The 18,975-nt window shown below is 45.3% G+C and overlaps 1 protein-coding gene across 1 annotated transcript in view; it reads left to right on the top strand.

Annotated features, from left to right (window-relative positions):
• Nucleotides 1-572: 572 nt before the first annotated feature.
• The window catches only part of LOXL2 (lysyl oxidase like 2), a 73,254-nt gene continuing 54,851 nt past the window's right edge, over nucleotides 573-18,975 (top strand). Inside the window, exons 1-2 of the mRNA XM_056860220.1 lie at nucleotides 573-918; nucleotides 2,631-2,806. Coding sequence (XP_056716198.1) covers nucleotides 573-918; nucleotides 2,631-2,806 — 522 coding nt within the window. The remainder of the gene's footprint in view (nucleotides 919-2,630; nucleotides 2,807-18,975) is intronic.

An 18,975-nucleotide genomic window follows, 5' to 3' on the forward strand; every position in this document is an offset into this window, starting at 1 on the left:
GAGAGCGATTGGGCAAGAATGAGTGAAAAACCTGGCTGAATTCAACCCATTAAAATTGCTACCAGTGTTCCTGGAAGAGTGGCTTCCCAGCTGGAGCAGCAGGACCTAGGCATGATGGAGGGATGCCCAGTTGCTAGTCTGCTCTCTCTGATGTCTTCATTGGTAGCAGTTGATCGGTGGAAGGAGCAGGGTTCTCAGTTGAACTGGATCCAGGCACGTTGGAGGGGGCCTCGCTGCTTTCTGCCCTCCTTCTGGTCATTTCAGTGGCAGCCTTTGGAAGGAGGGGTCCAGCAGAATCTGAGCTAAGGCACAATGGAAGGATGCCAGGCTGCTTCCTGTCCTCCCTCTGGCCCCATCGGTCCATTTGAAAGCAGGAGGTTGGGATGGGGTTGGATACAAGCTCAATGAAGGGGCAACAGGCTGCGTTCTGTCCTCCCGCATAGGGCTTGATGTCTGACATACTTCATTTCTTCATTCCAGCAAACCAGCCAAGTTGCCTCCCAGCCCTCCACTAAACTCTACTGGTTAAGGACTTTGGCTTTCCCGGGAGACCTGCAGCTGCTGAAAAAGACATGGAGAGGTTCCTGGATTTTACCTTTAACCACTGTTTGTTTGTGCTGGTCCTCTCTGTGTACCTGAGCCCCCTGAGCCTTGCTCAGCATGAACATTGGTCAAGCCAACCCGGCCACCCTTCGAGTCCACCTCAGAAGGCAGCTGATGCTCCCAAAATTCAGGTGCGGTTGGCTGGGCACAAGAAGAAATACAATGAAGGACGGGTGGAAGTCTTCTACAGTGGGGAATGGGGCACCGTATGTGATGACGATTTCTCCATCCACGCTGCAAATGTGGTCTGCAGGCAATTGGGCTACCTGGAGGCTGTATCCTGGATCCCCAGTTCCAAATATGGCAAAGGAGAAGGTAAGTCCTTGTTGTTTTAATCACAAGAAGACCATTTGCATTGCTTTTGCTTGCTTTAACCTTCTACCAACAAAAGGGATTTCTGTCATTAAATGTATACCTTGCTTCATCCAGAAGACTGGTGTGTGTGCGTGTGTGGGGGGGGGAAGCATGACAGATATATTAAAATCTGGATGTTTTGTTTATTTATAGTCTGCCTTTCTCACTGAAATTCAACTCTGATTACAAAATTAGGAAAAATGCAATGAAGGAAAATCGTATAAAATATACTATAAACAATGCAACAAAATCACAAAAATTCAAAGAATAAACCCTATTCTCTTTATGAAAGCACCTGCCAGACTATTTACATTTACTACAACCCTATTCCTGGAGGTTGTCAACCCTAGACAGGGATCTGGGAGAATGGGGCTCGAATCCCCATTTGGCCATGGAACTTACTGGGTGACCTTGGGTCAGTCACTCTGTTTTAGACAAACCATCCTCACAAGGTTGTTTTGAGGATTAAATGAAGAAGAGGAGAATGGCTTTGTAAACTGCAGATTCTTTTATCTTGCCTCTTTGCAAACTGATAAAACAATATCAGACAAAGGGCACAGAAAGGTGTATGGGCTGGTGAAAAGGAGAGATTTCAACAAAAAGTGGGGATATAAAGAACTAGAAAGAACTCTGTGATTAATCATAATATGGTTAATGCTTGTGTATGCTTGGTTGGCATTAATTCCTTATCAACAAACTTGCAGGTAGAAACAGTTTCTGTTGCAGAAACTGATGGCCAGTTTATACCTAACATGAACTCCTCAAGTCTACTCATAGCCACTGAGAGGACTTTCAGTCTAGAGTTGCCAGCCCTTGGATGGCAACTCCTGGCAGACAGGGAGGGTAGGAAACTTACCCAAAAGGCATTCCATGACATTGTGACACCACTTCTTGCTGTGTAACTGGAAGTCACATCACTATGTCGCAGGACATTCTAGGATTTCTCCGAAACTATAGAGTTCTTGGGGGGGGGGAATCCTAGAATGTTCTGCAACACAGTGATGCCACTTCTTGTTCTTGGACCAGTCACTCTGTCTCAGCTGAATCTACCTCCCAGGATTGTTGTGAGAACCATGTATGGCATTCTAAAAACCTTTAAGCATGGCCCAAATATATGGATGGATGGACAAATGGACAGCCCATATCCTCATCGTGGAAGAGAACCTGCCAGATGCCCAGAGAGGTTTGCCAGCAGCTAAGGCCCAAGACACTTGGGGGGTTCCACTGTAGCCCCCTGATCTTTTACAGCCACAGCAACCACCAGCACCTGTCCTCTTGCATTGTGTGGTTGTGGTGGTAGCAAGATTGGGGTCCTGAGAGCAACAGAGGGACCTCTAAACTCACCCCAATGAGTAAGTAGCAATGGCAACTAAGAAACAGAGCAGCGGGTACCTTGCTTGCCTGCTCCCTCTCTTTGAGTTGTGTCCCATTTAACCCTCAGTTTGCTCAGAGGGCCACTTCACATGCTACAAAATCCCCGTGTTTGTTGGTGGACAGCCTGAGACCTTCACATCAGTCATTCAGTGGGAGATTTCTCCTCACATCCCCAGTGCACAGGTAGAAGCAACTTCAGCCTCCCCCCACCTTCCCCCATTATTGCTTCCTCAGGCTGTCCCATGGTTCCATTGGCATGGACATTCTGACTGGCAGTCTCTTCTTTCATTTCTCTGCAGGCAGAATTTGGTTGGACAATGTCTACTGTACAGGCAAAGAGGCTACGTTGGCTACGTGTACTTCCAATGGTTGGGGTGTATCAGACTGCAAACACACGGAGGATGTGGGTGTGGTCTGCAGCGATAGGAGAATCCCAGGCTTTAAGTTTGATGACTCCCAACTCAACCAAATAGAGGTAAGCCCAATTTGGAAGAAAAGAGGATTTGGCTCACAAAGCCTTGGCAGCTCTAGTCAGACCTGCAAGAACAAGCTGAATCCCGTTGATTTTGCAAGCACCTACAAGTGCAATCAGGGTACACAGTATTCATCTTATATTTCAAACCACTTGATAAATAGGCAATAAAATATTAATCAAAGAAGGATGTACCTTTGGGGCATGTTTGTAAGCTACTGATGGAGTCTGCTGCCAGAGCCAAGGTGGGGACTATGGGAGGCCTTTTCTGTAGGTAGTCCTGGAGTGTTCCCAAGATGAGAATACCTGAAATTAGTGGGTAGGGCCAGAGCCTAGAGCAGGCAGAAGGTGCTGTGCTGTTGACCTGGCAAAAGGCTCAACTACATTTATTTATTTTCCTATTTCATTTGTAGTCTACCTTTTTCTCTGATGCTCAAAACAGATAAGACAGCTAAAATAGTGCAAGAAGAACAGTATAAAGACATACATGCAACAGTGAATAAAAATGCATTACAAGGTCAGAGAACAATACACTAAAACAGTATAATACATATCATATAATATAATAGTATAATACATACAACAAACAATGCAATGGAGCTGGATTGCAAAAATAGGAGAACAATAGGGGAAGAACACAACAGTAGTGTATGGACACAGAACAAAACAATGAAAACTGCTTAATGATTCACAGGCGTTAAATGACCTCCCCATTCCAGAGGAGACGTATGCTTATGTATTTATAAAAATGCTTGCTTTACTTCATTCATGGCTAGCTCAAAATCGTTTTAAGTAAATAATTGCTACCAAAATGAAAACCGGAATCATGACGCAGTCCACTACTCACAACAATCTAAAATATTCTCTTTTGATATCTCAAAAAATACATACCATATATATTGCCAAATGCATATTTCCTCAGGGGCTGCCAGGTCTAGTGTAAATAGTAACAGTGCAGTCCTATGCAGAGTTAACCCAATCTAAACCCACTGAAATCAAAAGGCTCAGACTGGAGTAACTCTGTTCTGTAAGAATCTGAGTTTCTACCCTTGTCTGAACATCACAATAATACCTCTTCCCTTCTCTAGTCCAAGCCAATGACTGGGCAGGGGCTGTCATAGACTCATGGAGAATATGCTTTGCATTCAGAAAACCCCAGGTTAATTCCCAAGCGTTGCCCATTTTAAAGAATCTCAAGAAGCAGGTGTTTGGGAAAGAACCTGAGAGAGCTGCTAACCATTAAGAGCTTAGATATACAATGCACAGTGCTCAGGTCAGGTTCAGTTCTGCCATGAATACCATATGTCAGATGTGCATGTGCAAATTCCCTACTGGGAACTCAGGCTGTAGGCGAGTGGGTTCTGATTCAGATTTGGGACTGTGGTGTGCAGGGAAAGAATTGCTATTTCCCTTGTCATTTTCTTAACTAAATTGGCCCCAGGGGGGTATTAGTTACCCATTGTGGAAATCGTTGTTTAACCCATGAGCACATGTAGAGTCCGCCAACAGGGCACATCCCCCCACCCAGCATTTCAGGTCGGGCTAATGGCTGGGGGCGGGGAGACCAAAGCCCTTTTTTGCATGCCACAGTCCTGATCCAAATTTAACCCTGTGATCTTGGAACTTAGTTCCTGCTGGAGAACTTGCAAGAGTGTGTGGATCACATGGACCTGAGGAGGGTCTAGAGGAAAACATAATCTGTAGTTATGTCAACAGTTTGGGCTACTTGGCCTTACTCAGGTTAAAGCATCTATTTTATATAATATTTTGTATTAGAGAAAGATCTACTGGGGTTAGAATGTCTTTCATACTCTCCCTTTTATCCACATTAATGTGTAGGAGTCTGTCTGTATCCCGGCAGGCTTCTTGGGGACAGCTCAGTGTAAGGAGGAGGTCCGGGAATGTCCAAGATGGCTTTGGCAGTCGCAGGCTTCCCCAGAGACCCATTTGAATTCTCAGAACAGAGGCTAAGGAAAAACATGCATCAGTCTAGACAGAGGTCATTTCACATTCTGGGATGCTTCAGATATTAATCATGCAAGCCAGTGTTCTCTGCCTTTGCTTTTTTCATTTGTGAAGGATCAAAGTGTAGGGGACTAATCTGGGGCCGCTCCGTTCTGCTCTGATGAATCAGTTTACACTGGCCCCTGACTGTTCCTAGGAACTTGCAAGATCCACCCACTTTGAGAGGGTGGGTGGAGATGAGGAGAACACATTAAATCCTCAGCGAGGGAGACTGGGGGAGAAGATACGTGACTCATCTATCAGCACAGCTTCATTTGCAGCCAGTTGCACCAATGTTTGTCCTTCTGTGCCTGGGAATAGGTCCTTCTGCCTGGGAATAGGTCACACTATTTCATACTCAACTTAACTTTTGACCTTTTCGGACTGTTTAGATCAGAACAGTGCGAGCAGCGGCGGACCTACATTTTTGAGACCCCGAAGTTTGGACTGTTATGGGGGCCCCTTTGCAACCAGCAACATCCAACAAGGTCCAAAGGGCCTTGCTGCCCTTGCGAGGCCCAAATGGCGGAAAACAGGGTGGTGGGGTGGAGTCCTTGAAAATGGGCCAGTGAGCCCCTTCCCACCAGCAATGAGGTCTGGGCGACAGCTGTTATCTTCTTCAGTGGGGTTGTTCTATGGCAGATGTATTGGTTCATTCTCTAATAGAGAGGTAGAAGGTCATCAGAGGGGGTTCGTTAGGATGAAGAGGTGAAAATCTGATTTTTGGTGTTAAAATGCACAAGCGAGACGAGTGCAGCCTGAATTCAGATGTCTTTTTATGGTTCCTATTGGCTCTAGCCTAAGGGCTGAGCTATAGAACTATTAAGCCGTGCACCAATGAAGGATTCGAGGACCCAGCTGCCAAAATGTAGGCTATGAATAGATTCTGGCGAGCTCGGTGAGCCCTTACAGCTGGGGGTTCAGCTGTTGACCAGTTACAGGGACATTTTGAGGCCATAAGAAATGGGTATTAGAGCATATTCTAAGGTCAATATTAAGTACTTCAACCCGTTGGTTTATGATTCTGTCACTAAAATAGCCTTATTTTAACAACACACTTTAAAAAACTCCATCAATTTTGTTGAAAAATTCACTCATTTAAAAAAAAGTCACTTCAGGTCTGCTCCAGGATTAGGGGCCCTGAAGCATAAACTTCATTGTTTCATTGTAGATCCGCCACTCAATGTGAGACCTCAGCAAACCCAGGTTTGTTGAGTAACGCTAATGCAAGTACAGGGTGTCCCCTAGGGAGAACTGGTGGACTGAACTTCTTGCTGATTCCCCCCCCCCCCCCAAGCAGGACTTATTTTCAACCTCAGAGCCCAGCTAGGGACAAAAGTTATGGATAGGATATCATTCTTCTGCGGAGATAACATGGCATGCTTACTGTACTCTGCTTCCTTTTCTCTGCATCTAAACTTGTGGATCTGTAAACAAAACAGTTTCACAGAGAACCCCCAATGGCTTCAGCATTCCCTTCTTTAATGGACATGAGCTTTTCAAAATGTGCTCTGAACTTTTCATCTCTTGTATAAGGGGAAGCAAACAGAAACCTAACAGTAACTTTTCCACTTGCAAAAAGCTCAGCCTCTTTATAGGACAGGCCCGTCTCGGTTTTCCTTACATCACATCTTCCGTGCCTAGGTTACGTACCCTGCCTTTTGTTCTCTTGAAACAGTAATTCTTTTACCATGTGGTCCAAGCTCCTACTGAAGTTGCTGTCCTTGCACATAGATTAATAAAAAATAACTTCAGGCTCCCATTCCTTAACACCAGAGCGATTTTATTTTTTGTAAGGGAAAAGCTGACAGTTGAAGACAAGCCTGGCCACACCGCTGTTTAAGTTATTACCATGCATTGTACACATGAACACACACATGAACACATGAAGATGCCTTATACTGAATCAGACCCTTGGTCCATCAAAGTCAGTATTGTCTACTTAGACTGGCAGTGGCTCTCCAGGGTCTCAGGCTGAGGTCTTCCACATCACCTACTTGCCTAGTCCCTTGAACTGGAGATGCTGGGGATTGAACCTGGGACCTTCTGCATGCCAAGCAGATGCTCTACCACTGAGCCATGGCCTCTCCCCTGTAATGTAAAGGTAAACTATTATCAAATCATATGCTGTTGTGCTGTTACCGTTGTACTTATTTGGATATTTAGCCCACTATCTTATCCATGGATACACAGGAAAAGGAACAGAAACTTGCAATGAAAACAACAACAACACAGATGTTTAAAATTTTTGAAGAGCCCACTGCTCATTCCTAGCCAAGATATATTTGGCTGTATTGAATGCTCTTATGTCACTTCTCAAAGATGAAAGTTGCTTAGGATTCCCCAAGCGCCACCACCACCACCAGAGATGAAAGTGTGCTGGTATGGGCCCAGTACTGAGTACCAGTAAGGAAGTAGCCAAAGCAGTACCTCCCATTTCTGCTTCAAGCCCCCCAAAAAGAGAAGATAGCAGTAAGAATAATTTTTCTGCTTCAAGGCCCTCCAGAGAGATAGGGCCAGTAAGAATAAATTTCTTACTTTTATGTAATTTACTATTGCCTCGGCTCCCCCAGCAACACTACAAACCTGGCATGTGGCCATCAAGGTGAATGTATGAAGTTAGGGGATTCTCTAAACGACCAAATCCCTGTGTTGTTGGTTCATCCAAATTAGCCTGATGCCCCTGTCTGAACACATATTTTCTCCATTTTTCCGAGGTTGAGCGGGAACGTTTTTGCTTAGCTCTGCTGTGGAGTTTCAATGACACTGGGTTAATTCTGAAGAGGGGAGTGCCACTGTCTGGGGGGGGGAAAGTGTGCTTCATCTAAATACTCAGACAGTGTCTCATTAATGCCAAGAAGGGAAAAGGAAACCCGTGGATTCAGTCTGTTTCTTAAAACAGTGTTCTCCCTGGATGCATGTACATAATTAGAAGAATTATTTGAACTTTGGTGTGGCCTGCTTGTCTGTAAAAATGACAGTCTTGCACCTTGTGTTTGTGGGAAGATGGGTTCAGGGTGGGGGGTTCTTCCCTCTCGTCCATTGGCAGGCTGTCACTGGGCTGGGCACATTGCCACCTAGGGATGCCAGTCTCCAGGTGCGACCTGGGGATCTCCCAGAATTACAGCTCATCTCCAGGCTACAGAGATCAGTTCCCCTGGAGAAATGGATGCTTTGGAGGGTGGACTCTATGGCACTGTAGCCCACTGAGGTCCCTGTCCTCCCTAGGCTCCATCCCCAAATCTCTAGGACTTTCCCAACCTGCATCTGGCAACCCTATCCCCCCCGCCAACCCCCTTCTGGTGGCCGGGGAGGGGACGACCTGGCAGCCCTACTGCCCCCTCAAGTGTAGTCCAATACAGCCAGGAAATTCAAATTATACAAGGCCAATCCATGGCTTCACTAGAAGCATCTAGCAGCTTGTCTTTCCCCCTGTTTCCCTGCTGAGCCACGCAGAAAGATCGAGCTGCTGGATGTTCCTTGGAAAAGTATGGAAAGGCCTCCCTGGACTTGTCTTTCCTGGCTGTGGCTGCATATTACCGAGGAAGGGGACATCATAATGGAAGTCTGTGGGAGCTGTTCCATACTCTGCTCTCCACAACCATCACAGAAGGATTATATCTTCAGTGTCCCGTGGCATCTTGAAGACTAAGGCTGCATACAGACATTCTTTTAAACAGGAGTGGGGGTTAGCTGTGATGCAGCTCTGCCTGTGCTTCTGTACTGCCATGTGCACAGTGCCTGGCTTTAAATCTTTCCCCCCCACCCCTGCATGCTTTAGACACACCATCTGCTTTGTGTTTGAGGGTTTTGCTTAAGGTTTGAGGTTGTCTGCTTAAGCATTTGTGCCTTTTTTTCTTTTTGCTTGTGTTTAGGGGTTCCCATCCCCACCCATCTTTTTCATTTTAAAAACTGCTCCTGGGAGTGTGGAGGTGGCTTCACGGCTGACACAAAGGCCAGCAAATGAGCATTCTGCATAGAAGACCTGTTTTTTTAAAATGTGGGTCAGCCCTGGTCACATATAAAGGAGGGGTCCAGTTTTAAGAACAAAATGGGTACAAGGCAGCAGGGGTGAAATGGCGGGGGGCGGGGGGAGGACTGCGTCATCACATCACTTCTGCTGTATACCCGGAAGTGAGATGACCACATTGGCATGATGCTCTAGGATCCCCCCAACTCTATGGTAAATCATCAGCATGATGTCATTCTCCCAAACCTGCCCCTCTGGTTGTAAGACACTGGGTCAGATCCAGATCTACATTTAGAGGTGTGGTGGCAGCCCCAGGCAGCCAAAAGTCTTGACCCGACCCTCTGTTCATAATAGTTTAGCATAATTCTAAACCAATCCAATTGGATTTTTTCCCCATTCATCCTCAGGGCTAACCAAATTTCAGTATTGCATTTTCACACATTTGAAATTAATTTATGTATCAAGAAATCTGCATGTTGTTCAGAAGTTGAGCAAAAGCTTAATAACAAGTACCCTTGAGAACCAGATAATCATGCAATTCAGTGCTATCTCATGCTACCTGTCTGGCTAGCTGTCTTAAAGAATGTGGACCATTTTCATGTGGGTTTCCCCAACAGGCCAAATAATGCCCTCAGGACCATTTCAGGTCAGGAAAACAGCATAGGCTGGTGGGCGAAGCCATTTCTCCATGCATGCTGTATTTGCATTCTGAAGTAGTGGAAACTGAGGGATTTGCATGTGACTGTTACACAGGACACAGAGCGGAGACCCTCGACTCAACCTATGTATGTCACAATGTAGAAATCAGTCCAAAGAGAGAAACATGAAACCACAGAGGTATGATCTCTGGACTCATCTCTGTGCTATGGGGTGTGTGTGTGTGTGTGGGGGGGAATGCAACCATATCTATCTCCTTTATTGCTTCTGCAGATTCAGGAGCCTCCACAAGTTGTAATAGCTAGCAGGTTAAATGTCAACTGAATGAACACGTGAATTTCATGCTGAGATATTTAATTGTATATATTGAACCAAATGGTGAGTAGCAACTTAAATCGCACATAATTTGTACAAGATCCAACTGTAGCATTTGGACATCTTCTGTCGGGTGTTTGCTTATTGGTCTGAATTAGGATACGGTTTTTGCCTTAACTTTTACAGGACATACTTTTTCACGGAGCTTGTTTCACCACTCAATGGTATGTAAACATAGTTTAAAATAATATACTCATTACCACTTGACCACCTCATCTAGCAATTTAATGGGCGTAGGAATAGGACCCTACTATAATGTTTAAAAATAGACACAGAAGGATTTTTAAAGAGTTCCCCCAAAACATCCCTTTAAAAATATTTGTTGTTGACTCTGCCCTTTTCTCTGCTTAATATAGGCCTTGCTACTAAATATAATCAAACCACTGCAGCAAAAAATCTGCAAACAGAATGTCTTCATGGTTCTGAATTCCAGCTGTGGGCAGATCCCATTAGGGTGCTGGTGTACATGGAACTTAGTGCTAGATCACACAACATCTTATGCCCTCTAGCATAGCCATCTCTTCGACCATAAAATTTGATGTGCTGGATAGGGCCAAAGAACCATTTTTAACAATAATCAACTAAACGTCCCATGAATCTCACAATCTGGGCATGATGAATGATAGATAGTGAATTTGATCCAACATCTGACAATCAAGAATACTGGCTCTAAGTAAGGGATTAGTTCCATTTATTGGCTATTAGACACTGAGTGACAGATCTGTTCTCTAGGAATGTGTGCTTTATTAAAGCTACCTATGCAATGGCTGCCCAACACTTTAGCGAAATGAATTTAACGTTGCATGCTTGCTACGAACCCTTTCCTTTTCTTTGTCTTGAACTTATTACCCATCTCAGTTACTGAATTACTCTGTTCTAGTGTCTTTAAAGACACAGGGCTTTTGAACCACATGTGAGTCCCTCCCCCCTGAAAATGCTGCTTTGTAATTGGCTGTGGTGTATTTTTTTTAATATGTCACAAGCACTGGTGGTCAGTGGGGACTTGGCAACCCTAAGAGATGAGAGGGGATCTCTTTCCTTGGCTGACTGATGGTTAAGCAATAAGCATGGAAAAAACTTCCAGTGGAAATATCTCATGCAGGGCTTATCAGTGCCGGCAGCTCCCTGGCTGCTTTCCCAATGATGTAAGTGTGTGGGTGTAGATGCATTTAACATAGTAATTGGGATTCCCTTCTGAAGACTCATCTGCTGTGGTTAGCTCAGTCCACTCACATTGTTTTGCAATTGTACTTGGATTGCCAACAACCTGGAGAAAAAAAATGCCTTGCCTCTTTAACAGAGGCTTAAACTGTAGAGGAGTGCAGCTGATGCTTTCTCTGGCATGGAGGTAAATAATATCAGCTCCTAAGTAACCTCCCATTAAGCTTCTGTTAAAGGGGCAGGACATTTTCTCCCTTCAGATTGTTGGCAATTGCAAACATTGCTTTTTGTGTGAATACGTATCCATATACTGCTAAAAGGCAACCGATGGGGACCAGAGGAAAGTCTGAGGGATGGTAAACTAGAACAATCTGAATGGTGGTAGCAAATCTCGATGCACTGCAGAAAACAGTGAAGTTATGAATAAAACAGATTAGTATCTGGGCAACTATGTTGGCCCAGCAGAGAAAAATCAAGTCGGCAGGTATCGTTTCACTGATAGCATTTAAAAAAAAAACTGGCACAATTTAGCGGCTCCCAAGGAATCCCTGTAACAAATCTATCTTCCCCATACAAATCATTCATCAGCTCTCAGGCCAACACATATTATGTTGGGCAGTGCACGCTGTGACATGTCCACATATTACTGAGCCCCTTTCTCACATCAGCACTCAATTTCTCTCCAGGCGCCCAGAGTGCAGGCGACTTATGCTCCCTGTAAAAATAGCTTGTGGTCCTGAAGAGGAGCAGGCCAGTCCACGCCTCTATGTGCAGGCAAAACTACAGGTTTTTAAACAGGGTTCCCGTAGCCACATAGCAGCTGTGGTGAATGGCTTTTAAAAAATAAAAGAGAGCCCTGCCACATGGGAGGAAGGGCTCCCCCTCCACACACCATTCTTCTGTGCGAAAACAGCTGGGGGGAGTTATTTCCCTGTTTTTGCCACTCGATGTGGAGTGAGGAACCTGGAGCCAACTCTTTAAAAACCCAATCGTGCAGTTTGGCCCTGAGTTGTGGCCAACCTCCAGGTACTAACTGGAGATCTCCTGCTATTACAACTGATCTCCAGCCGTTAGAGATCATTTTACCTGGAGAAAATGGCTGCTTTGTAAGGTTGCCAGGTCCCTCTTTGCCCCTGGTGGGAGGTTTTTGGGATGGATCCTGAGGAGGGCAGGGTTTGGGGAGGGACTTCAATGCCACAGAGTACAACTGACAAAGCGGCCACTTTCTCCAGGGGAACTGATCTCTATCGGCTGGAGATCAGTTGTAATAGCAGGAGATCTCCTGCCACCAGCTGGAGGTTGGCAACCCTACCGCTTTGGCAATTGGTCTTTTAGTCTGGAGTTTGAGCTGCAACATGACCCTAGGCTCCGCAGCCACTGCTTTCATGGCCATTTGGACTCTCATGGGCTTTACACTGCAATTCTATGGCACTGAAGTCCCTCCCCTCCCCAAACCCCACCCTCCTCAGACTCCACCCCAAAAACCTCCCACCGATGGCGAAGAGGGACCTGGCAACCCTAGTTGCAGCTCACTTCTATTTTGGATGGAAATCCAAAAATTGTGCTCCAGGATTCTTTACAGTGGGATTTGAACTACGTCTGTCCTTTGCCCTGCACTGACAAGAGGGAAGTTTCCTCCTTTGCACATACCTGGTATTGACTTTCCCACACTTTTTTGCTTGCAGTATACCATTCTTCTGATATCTAAATTTTCCCATGAGCCTAGACGGCCAATGTTGAAAAAGTTCAGGAATCCAAGGAATTTCACATGAAGTACATTTAAGTATGTACTTACAGCCTCGTCTAACACCATCTCAAACCTAAAATATGTGCTTAGTAAGTAGCAGCTGTTGCTAGCACAGTCCCCCCAGTTTGGAAGCAAAGGCGGAGCAAAAGGGCTTTTAGAAGCAGCCTCCAGCTACAGCAATTGTAACAAAATGACAAATGCAACAAAAAAATCCCCCAAAGGGAAGAATCTCATTTTGTGAGTTTTAAAAAGTGAACGGGAAAAACAGAAACATGGATTGATTATTTCAAAACAGAGGTCCATGGTTCATTATTTTATCATCCCTTCTAATCGTAAATGCGATGATCCTGTAAGCCAAAGTGGGGCAGGGGAACCGGGCCCCTCGCAAACAAAGCTGAGGTTTCTGAATTCACAGGTATGCAGAAAAAAAATAGATGTAAATTATAAAAGAAAGCCTTCCGTAAACACTGGGACCTGACAAAGGCTGCTTTTGTAAGACGTTTTTCTCTTTGACAAACGGGAGGGCTTTCCCCCGGAACATCCACAACAGCATTCTCTGATGCTCCAATTGTCCTGTCCCTGTCCTGAATACACTCTTTCCCAAACTTCCTCTGCTATGATATTTTTTAGGATGAGTGTAATCCAAGTGCTTTATTGTGCCCTCTGGATGGTAGGTGCACACTTTCAAAAGTCCCACCCCTAATGCCACCATTTCCCTTCTATCAACCTCTCACAGCAGCTGTTTTCCCTGCTATACCACCAGAGGGCTTTAGTGATTGCAATAATGCTGTAGCACTACAGGTTGAGTATCCCTTATCCTAAAAGCTTGGGACCAGAAGTGTTTCGGATTTAGGATTTTTTTGGATTTTGGAATAAAAGCAGAGAATAAGCAAAAAAACCAACAGCAACACAGTGGCCATTTATGCATGGCTGTTTCCTCATGGACTACTTTGGGGCTTTGCTTTGATTATGCATACATTTGCTGACTGTCAGAGGTTGCCTTGCTCTCCCTGCGTGTTTTCCCTGCATTTTGGGGATCCTGGCTAAACACGAATCCAGAAAACACAGGCAAAATGCACGGAAACACACGGGGAGAGCGACGTGACCTCTGACGGTCGGAAAATGCAAGCATAACCAAAGCAAAGCTCGGAAGCAGTCGGCGGGGTGGCCGCGAGGAAACAGCCATGCATAAATGGCCAGTGAGTAATGCACGTAGGTCTGTTCCTTCCTGCCTGGATCTGTACCCCAGCCTGAGGCAGAGAGTGAAGCACTGCGAGAGCTTCTATCCCATGCTTTTAAGGGGCGGGAAGACATGGTTACCAGCAAACTTACATGGCCGCTGCAGAGTCGGGGGGGGGGCATTGTAGGAAGCTTGGCACGCTTCTGAGGGCCAGGGCCAGGGGCCTGCGAGTAATGCCTGCATTTTGAGGTGTGATGTCATGTCGGCTGCTGTGTCCTGTGCCCTGGAAGGGGCGCAGTTTGGTGATCCTACACTGGGATGTGTTGCCCATGAATGAAATTCCCGTGAGTCCCATGAATGAAATTCCCAGGATCTTTTTTCGCTAAAAATCAAAGCCAATGGGCCCTTTTTTGGCTTGGGAGCATGATGTGAGGGGAGAGGGGGCTAAGCCTCCCCCCTGTGCTATTTCCCCAGCTTGAAATGGCCACAGGGAGTTGCTTTTTGCCCCACTAGGGAAACTTGCAGATACTGATATGGATGCAGATATGTTTCTCTAGCTGGGCAAATAGCAGCCTCCTGTGCCATTTTCCGCTGTTGTACTATTGAGGAGAATTTCCCCATTCAATGATTTTCTACCTCTCAATTTGTAAATCACTGTTTTCCAAGTCAGTGCCCATTTTGGATAAACATCTAGTGCAAAGGCTTCGGTCCTGTTGTAGCACAGACCTTATATTTGCCAAAAGCTGCCCCTCCAAAAAACTAGATAAACTTTAATTAAAAAAAGAAGAAGTAAATACAGGCTTCATTGTGTGAAATTGCTGTCTCCATTGGCTGTCAAAATCCTAGCTTCAGTTGATTGAAAGGAGAGCCCTTCCGAGCTGTCAAGTTCAGCAGCTGAGGAGTCTTGAAATTTTTATTAACATTCCAACTTTTTTTTAAAAAAAAAATGTCAGCTTGCAAGACCTTTGAACAGATGAGACTGTAGGAAAGAGGTGCAGAGAAGGAAGCAAAAGTATTACATGCGCATCCGTTTTATGGAGTAATAATAGATATCTGTGTCCACGAGAGTAGCACATGGGATATAAATGGAATAAGTATTGAATGGCAGAGAGGGACACGGAGAAGGTAGAGCAAATTTTTACAACTTGTCTGCAGATTTTCACAGATCTCTGCTTTTGATCTTTACCATATATCTAGATGTACAAAAGCCAGTTCCTCAAATTCCCCCAACGAGGAAATTAGTACTCCCCCCAAACTATTTCAGATCAGGAAAATTGGGCTGTGGTTCCTATCTGAATCAGGGCCCCACATGCTCAGGAAACAAATCCCCTCACACCTGATGTGTGACTGAATACAAAGGCAAAATGCGAAATGTAATAAATACATAACAGTAAATGGGAGAAAGTAGAGGCACCATTGTTGGGTGGCCTAAAAGAATATTGCCCTTACAGTTTGCTTCCACACAGAGGTCTTGTTCTGAATTTCTCTCCCAAACTATATAGTAGTTTTGCTTCTGTGTTTCCACACAACATGCAGCTGCACACCTTCTGGGTTTTCCCTGAGTCTGCTCTACAGTTTCCCAAACTTGCTTTGGTACAAGCTTTCTGGGAAGATTGTACTCAAAAGCACATTTTGCATCCTTGTGGAGAGGAAGGCGCAGCCACAATACCACAGCACTCTAGCCATGATACCACACTGGCTCTGTTCTAACAGAATGGTCTGGAATGCGAATTGGACCGCCAACCTGCAGGGCTGTAGCAAACATCCCCAAAATGTTCGGCATTCTCTTTGGTGAAGGAAACTGTCCTGTAAAGATGAGCTCTGAATCTCCTGTCATAAGGAAACAAGGGCCCCCAAACCAGGTTTGAGGCAGCATTCTTTCCTTTTGTCTCAGTATTTAAAATGATATATCTGCTTGCTGGAGTTGTGCTAAAAAGGATGAATTGGCTAAGGCAGGCACCATTAAACAGTCATCCTGTTGGAGCCCACACTGTGAAAAACGTGAGCGGTTAGGAGCGAGAATGTAACCTGAGATGTTAATTTCTGCTGCTGTCCAAGATGTTAGCCAGCGAGGTATATTTCATATACAGGAAGGTAATAAATGAAGGATGTAGAGCAGAAGTCTGGATTTGGAGTGCAAAATTGAATTAGGATACGGTTGTACTGCAGCTGCAGTTTAAAGCAGAGCCAAAGTTTCCAGAGGAACTAAGCAAGGGTTTGGTCTTTTAAAAAATTATTTCCTTATGCTGAGACTAATTTGCTCCCCAAAATTCTCTGCTGTGAATGTTGATGTCAAATAATCTCCAGATATTCTTGAATATTTGATATCAATTTCTACCATTTTCTGATTTTAATTTTTTACTTCAATATTTCACCTCGATCATTGATTTTAACAGTATTTTATAACAGGTATTGGTATGTAATATCTAACAGCACTTGATGGGTGCGGTGATGGCAGCCAACTTGGAAGGCTTTAAGAGGGAAGTGGACATGCTCATGGAGAATAGGGCTATCCATGGCTGCTAGTAGGGTTGCCAACCTCCAGGTACTAGCTGGAGATCAATTGATCTCCAGCCAATAGAGATAGGTTCAACTGGAGAAAATGGCCACTTTGGCCATTGAACTCTATGGCATTGAAGTCCCTCCACTCCCCAAACCCCACCGTCCTCAGGCTCCACCCCAAAAACCTCCTGCCGGTGGCAAAGAGAGACCTGGCAACCCTAGCTACTAGTCAAAATGGATATTATTCTCTTCATTATCAGAGGAGCATGCCCATTACATTAGGTGCTTTGGAACACAGGAGGATAATGCTGCTGCGGTCGTGTTGCTTGTGGGCTTCCTAGAAACACCTGGTTGGTCATGGTGTGAACAGACTGCTGGACTTGATAGGCCTTGGTCTGATCCAGCATGGTTTTTCTTATGGTTAGAATGGAGTTTCTTATGGATCTGGCAACCCTTTCCCCCCCACACACACACACTGTCTTCCTGACCTGAAATGCCCCAGGGGGGCATTAGGGGTTCCACATGTACCAATGGGGAACACCTATATTTTCCTACCAGGGCAAATTGTACCCCCGGTTCTGTTTCAGGGGTCAGGAAAACAGCCAACTGGTGTGTGTGTGTGGGGCTTCTGCTATGATCCCAGTCCAAGCCGAGTCTGCTCAGGCCTGAACTTAGGTTCCTAGCACAGAACTCACACTACATATTTGATCACTTCGGCCCAGAGAGTACCTAGGAAAAATGTATAATGTGTCATTAGGCCATATGGTCTGGCTGTGCAATAGCTTCACATTTCATGCACAGAGCAAATGGCACCTTCCCCCCAATAAAAATATAACAGTAAATGGAATCACTGCTGACCAGTTAAAACCCGTGCTGCCTGAAGGGTCTCGTTTTGCCTGATCTGAAGGCTGGATCTGTTCTAACCATTCCCTTCAGCACCTCCTTATTTTCCAGAATGAAGTGCAAGTCCTCCGTCTGGCAAAACACTCTTCATATCTTTTACACGGTCTCTGTAGCCTGCACGTTATGGCACTAGCAGATCTGTTGGGCCAGATTGTTTCAAGGAGAGCAAGCTGGGGGTCTGTCCAAGCATAAGGAGAGAAGCAGGGAGGGAAACAGAGCTGAGCCTTAAGTCAGCTTTTGTGGGAGGCTTGAACTATCCACGGAGGATAAAAGAGATGATGTATTTCTTAATAAATTGGTCATTCTTCTCCTTAGCCAGCACAGGATGAAAATTAGAGCAAACAAGCAATGGTTCTCTCTCTCTCTCTCTCTCTCTCTCTCTCTCTCTCTCTCTCTCTCTCTCTCTCTCTCTCTCTCTTCTAGATCATTTGCCCCAAAATATAGCCATTACTGAGCTATGCATAGCATGAGAGGTAGTGAACTGATGGTAAGGATAATGAAGTGACAGCATGCTATCAGTTTGCCCTTCTTTTTGCAACTTGGCAAGTGCTTTCCAGTGCAGGTTGGGAGGAATCTAGAATATTCTAGATTGCCCAGCACAGTTGGAGAAATGGTACACAGGGCTTTGGAGCATGGGAAGTGGGAGGGCTTCCAAATGGGTGTGGGAAGGATGCGCAGGTGGTGGGCCTGTGAGTGGGTGGGTGAGAAAGAAGGCACGAGCAGGGGGCTTGGTGAGTAGCAGAGGGGAGGGGGCTCTTGGACATTGCCCAGGGCCCCTCAAAACATGGAACCAGCCCTGGTGTAGAGTCTTCCTTGGCTCCGGGAGTGGGCAAAAGATGGGTGAGCTTGCCCTCTTACAAGGGAATCAGATTGATGCTTTAACTGCAAAGAGCTGAAACCAGTGTTTATATTGCTGCAGCAGAAGGGGATGCCGATTGGCTGTGGGTGGGAGGGTGAAGGACTCACGATTTCCTCTCTCACATCCCACTGGGTCTCAGCTTCTTTTTTACTTTTCCAGGATCACTGAATGTGAAAGTGTGTTGCGAAAGGGGGAGGGAGTGACTTCAACCTGGAAAATTTGGTTATGTTTTAATGACAATGTTTATTCCAGAATTCTCAGAATGAATATTTGAGTTCAGTGACTTCAGTGTGCAGCAGGGTTGGCATAGCTTATTTTGCATGACTACTTATGGGAGAACAGCCCAAATGGATTGATCGTTAAACCAACGCACTGTATACTAATTCACTGTATACTAATTCAGGCTGTTGGCTGATGACCCATTCACGTGCCGATAAGCTCACCATGGGCAAAAGTTTGCCCCGCCCCCATTTTCATCATTTCCATGGGCCTCTTGCACATGTTGGAAAAATTATCATGGAAAGAGTAGATGCACAGTAGAAATGTCAAACAGCCCGACTATTTCATGAAAAAATATGGGTCATGTAAAACCACCCTTAGATATAAGAAACAGGGAGACAGCACATGCCACATTTCTGTTTTCTCACATTGCAGTTTATGCACATACTGTACATCTGTGCACAGCACAGTGCTTCAAGAAGGACAGCGCATAAACGGTGTTGCTCAGCAGTTTGCCCTACGGGGGACTGGAGTACATGGTGACAGGATGGGCACAACCAAATACCTTGTAGCAAGAGAAACACACGTGTGCTAC

This window comes from Euleptes europaea, chromosome 14 (genome assembly GCF_029931775.1).
Source record: "Euleptes europaea isolate rEulEur1 chromosome 14, rEulEur1.hap1, whole genome shotgun sequence".
Lineage (NCBI taxonomy): Eukaryota > Metazoa > Chordata > Lepidosauria > Squamata > Sphaerodactylidae > Euleptes > Euleptes europaea.